Source organism: Vespa velutina, chromosome 8 (genome assembly GCF_912470025.1).
Source record: "Vespa velutina chromosome 8, iVesVel2.1, whole genome shotgun sequence".
NCBI classification, from domain to species: Eukaryota; Metazoa; Arthropoda; class Insecta; order Hymenoptera; family Vespidae; genus Vespa; species Vespa velutina.
In genome coordinates, this window is record NC_062195.1 from 2788368 (window position 1) to 2793367 (window position 5000).

At 32.8% G+C, this 5000-nt stretch overlaps 1 protein-coding gene across 22 annotated transcripts in view; it reads right to left on the reverse strand.

Moving 5' to 3' along the window:
* Positions 1-5000, reverse strand: part of LOC124951172 (nephrin) — a 420175-nt gene that overhangs the window by 414631 nt on the left and 544 nt on the right. For 11 of the 22 annotated variants that reach the window (XR_007101533.1, XR_007101534.1, XR_007101530.1 and 8 more), the window contains exons 1-2: positions 3635-3676; positions 1624-1780 (exon numbers count right to left, since the gene is read on the reverse strand). Coding sequence is in view for 17 of the 22 variants with exons in the window: in XM_047499022.1 (XP_047354978.1) it covers positions 1624-1780; positions 3635-3646 (169 nt within the window). In the remaining 5 variants the exon portion in view is untranslated. Of the gene's footprint in view, positions 1-1623; positions 2697-3634; positions 3828-3982; positions 4052-4350 lie in introns of those variants that run through there. The other 11 variants (XM_047499025.1, XM_047499028.1, XM_047499027.1 and 8 more) reach the window with 11 other exon arrangements.

Sequence of the window (5000 nt, forward strand, 5' to 3'; positions counted from 1 at the left end):
TTCGTTCTTTTATTTTTTTCCCCCTATCGTAAAGTAAAAAAGAAGACACAAAGATCAAATCAATTTGAGGGTTGAAAGCTGTGGGGAGGTGGGATTGGCGGGGTGGTAAACTAAATGCGTTTTCCTTTTCGTAATGAAAAGAAGACATGTATGCACACCCACACATTCAAAGATAGAATGTAAGAGAGAGAGAGAGAGAAAGAGACAGACAGACAGACAGAGAAAAAGACAGAGAGAAAGAGAGAAGCATAGGAAAACGCTACGATTGAAATTTAATCACGAAATGATGACGACAGCGATATCTCGAATATATCAGGAATCTCTCTCTCTCTTTTTTTCTCTCCCTCTCTCTCTCTCTTTCTCTCTCTGACTCCTTTCTATCTCTCTATTCCCAAATTTTTTATTTTTTTTTTTTTTTTTATTTTTTTTATTTTTTTTTTTATCCAGACTAAAGCTTTCACGCAATGCTCATCTACTGGCAATGGAGAAATATCGTTGTTCCGCTGCAACAGCATTTCTGCAAAGGAATTTGCTTTTCCCGAATGATTCCCTCTCTCTCTCTCTCTCTCTCTCTCTCTCTCTATCTATCTACTACCACCATCGGCGAACACAATAAAATATCGTAATTCGTGTGAACGCATTATTATTCGACTAGTTGTTATCCACCGTGGCGAATTTAAACGTTTTAAAACGTTGGTAAACGCGCGAATCACAAAGTTTTATTTCAAACGCGAGCTTTTTCTTTCTTCTTCCTCTTTTTTTTTTCGTTCTTTTTCTCTTTTCTTTTTCTTTTTTTTTTCTTTTTTTCTTTTCTTTTTTTATTTTTTTTAATTTCTTTTCCATCGTTTTTTAATTTTTTTTTTATATATATTTTTTTTATTTATTTATGTTTTCTTTATTTTATTTTCTTTTTTTTATTTATTTTTTTTTTTTTTTTTTTTTTTTTTTTTTTTTTTTAATACAAACGCACGCATATTATGTAGAGATATATGCCCGCTTATGAAAAGCTCAGGAAAGAAAATCAGATATAAACGCATATATCTGTCGGTCATCATCTATCTATCTATCTATCTATCTATCTATCTATCTATCTGTCTGTCTATCTATGTATGTATATATCTATGCACGCATATATGAATAAGTAGTACGTACTTCCTCGTTACAATGGACTAAAACACTTTACACTTGAAAAATCATTGAAAATAAATATAGTCCGATAGTGTGTAGTTGAGAATTGAATAAATTTATTATGTCCTTTTTATCGAAAGGATTATTACTTAAATCTTATATATCAAAAAAAAAAAAAAAAATATATATATATATATATCTATATATATATATATATGATATTCGATTGAAGAACTTCAAGTGATGTCGAAGTCGATAAAAAAGAAAAAACGACACTACAACGATGCTATATAAACGTTCTCGCCGATGAAACCTTTTCAAACGGCGCATAATTTGGCGCGTTTCGTTTTTCCAATAGGGAAAGAGAAAGAAAAAAAAAAAAAAAAAAAAAAAAAAAAAAAAAAAAAAAAAGGGGCGACGGCGAATCGAAAAGTAAAAAAGATATAATACGCAATAAGGGCAATGTAAAAAATATGTAATATAAAAAATAAATACCTTTTGCGATAGGCGCGATGCATAGGGCGAAGAAAACGATGATCCTCGTAATTGGCATGACGTCCGGATAATTTAATTTCATGTCCAAGAACGTTTTATATGATGAAACACTATGATAAACACATAGACGTGTGACCGTAGCACAGAAATATAATTCCTATGGTAAAAAATTGATGATGATGTCGTCGTCGTCGTCGTCGTTGTCGTCGTCGTTGTTCTTTTATAATCGACGATAACGAACTTCGTCCGCTTGATTTTCTCTTCGATAGAAAAATCTCATTTATCGAAGGGACGACGCGCGACACAGAGTGAAAGAAGAGTAAAAAAAAAAAAAAAAGAAAAGAAAAGAAAAGAAAAGAAAAATAAAAGCCACTGTCTTGAATGATCACAAACGATGATAATATTGCGAATGATAATATAAAATGTCCTTCCTTCTTCTTTCGTGCGCACTCCTCCCAACAAACGCACAAATTCACGAACGAACGAACGAAGGAACGAGCGCACGGAGGACACACAAGCACGTACTACACTGCACACAGATGAGATAACGACGAGGAGACACTCGATCGATCGATCAAACGATCGATATCAATTGATCGATCTTCGTTAAAAATATCCGTAACGATTTCGTCGTGATTTATGTGATCTAATAACACTGATATTTAGTTAAATGAACACAAAAAGGGAAAAAAAAAATCGAAGAAACGTTCGCAATGTATCGCGGCGTAATAATAAATAATAATACGATTGTTTGAGATAAGATCAGTATATCTCGTAATTAATCGTTAAGAAGAGAGAGTATTATATTATAATAAATATTCCCTCTCTTCTTCTTCTTATTCTCTCTTCGTCCTTTCTCCTTCACCGTCTACTCGCGTCCGTTCCTCACGACCGCCGATGTCCTACTGGCAGCCAAATTCAAGATCCACCTCTGTGCGTCCCCCCCCCCCCACGTCGCCGTCGCCGACGTTGCCACCACCGCCAATCTCCCTCGTTCCACTTTATGGGCGTGTTTACCACGCTCGCTTCTTTCTCATATAAACATACACACGCGCGCGCACTCACGCACACCGCTATTTACATGTGCGAAAGAGAGTATGTAAGTAAGTGAGTGAGTGAGTGAGTTAGTAAGTGAGTGATAGAGATAGAGATAGAAATAGATAGAGAGAGAATCAACGGATTTTTTTGTCGGTTACAATTCGCGAAAAAGGATATATATATATATATACATTTATATAATATATATATATATATATATATATTCTTTTTTAATCCTTTCCAAGAAAAAAAAAAAAAAACGAGAATACATTTACTTCTTGGTACTAACGTTCGACGATCGTCGATTGTTCGTAACGGAAAAAAAGTAACGGAAAAAAAAAAAAAAAAAAAAAAAAAAAAAAAAGAAAAAGAAGAAGAAAAGTATAGAGAGAAAGAAACAAAACCAAAAGTGGAATAAGTGATTTACACGATTTCATAGAAGTAAAAGAAATTAAAGTAAAAGAAAAAAGAAAAAAGAAAAGAAATAAGATATCCTCCTTCGCGAACGAAAACGAAAATCTATTATTGGATCGCGACGATTTCTTGAAATTATAAAAAACGGATTCCGCTTTTTTTTTTTCTTTTCTTTTTTTCTTTTTTTTTATATATGTATCTACTTTTCTTTAGTCGTTCTCTAAGACCATTGCTGGGTAAATCGATCTTTTATTCCTTTTCTTTTTGTTTTTTTTTTATTTCTCTCTCTCTCTCTCTCTCTCTCTCTCTCTCTCTCTCTCTCTCTCTCTCCCTCTTTCTTCGACAATCTTAAAATTTCTAAAGAAATAAAAAAAAAGAAAGAAAGAAAGAAAAAAAAAATTCCCTCGTCTGTCTCGTTGCCCGTAATATTTTATCTTCTTTTTCTCCTTTTCTATTTGTTTTTCTCTCTTTTTTTTTTTTTTTTTCTTTTTACTACGATCGATACGACGCAAAATTAATCGTAATAATTAATCCCAACAATAACACGTATTATATGCACCTTAAACGTCATGTACGTATTATACAAAATACGTATTTTCTTTTTTCCTTTCCTTTCCTTTCCTTTCCTTTGTCGTTCTTCGATTTATTTTATTTAAATTTTCTTTTTTTTTTTTCACTCTTCTCTTCCTTCCTATCTCTTACGATCTTCCAGAATAATATATAATCCTTTATCGATGATTGTCTTGACGTTGCTATCACAAATATGAGAGAAGATAACGTTATAGGTGTAACGTTATCTCTCTCTTTCTCTCTCTCTCTCTCTCTATATATATATATATATATATATTATAATGATAAACGACACTTGAACAACGATTACAATAAAAAGTTTTTTCATAGATCTAACCATTAATTTATATTTTGTCGAAGGATCGCGAGCGAACGAATCCTTCCGTCCGTCCTTCGCGTAGAATTTCTTCGTTAAAAAAAAAAAAAAAAAAAAAAGAAAAAGAAAAAAAAACAACTTATAACGTTAACTAAATAAATCGCGTACGATAAAATGAAAACTTTCGTAACACACGACACCATACATTTCGTTCGTAAATTCGTAAAAGAAAAAAAAAGAATCGAATCGAAGCAGCCAAAAGATGGTCCTTCCTTCCACTCCTTCCTTCTTTCGTTTGAAAGAAAAAAATAAAAAAAAAAAAAAACAAATAAATAAATAAATAAAAAAATGAGGGAGGGAAAGAGGAAAGAAAAGAAAAAAAGATGTACAACACGATCGTAGAGATTGTGTGTCGTTTTGGAAATAACGACAGGTTAAATGTATCACGAATCGGCGGCACGCCTTGTCGCGAATCCTTCGAAGCACATCGACCTTGACATCACGTTAACAAGAAATTCTTCGTATACTTCGGTATACTTCGTTATACTTCGTATCAATACGACGATACTTGTTATACTCGTTTCGTTTTATTTATCCTTTCTTCGTATTCTCCGTCGCAATAATTGCATCGACCACTCCTTTAAAATCCTTCTTCTTTTTATTCTTATCCTTCTTTTTCTTCTTCTTCTTTCTCTTCCTCCTCTTCTTGTTCTTCTTCTTGACGTTGTCAATGTCGTCGGATTTCCAACGAATTTTCGCGCTTTCTCACTCTCACTTCTTGCTCTCTTTCACTATCTCCCTCTATATCCATCTAACCATCCATCCATCTATCCATCCATCCATCCATCCATCTATCTATCTATATCTCTATCTCTTTAGCTTCGGTTTGTCGAGAAAATCTATTTATCGTGATAATAAAGAGACAAGCCGGAGGAATATATTTTCGAAGGAATAAAAGAAGAGAGAAAAGAAGGAAGGAGGCAAAGAGGAAAAAAAAAAAAAAAAAAAAAAAAAGAAGAAAAAAAAAAGGAAAACGGAA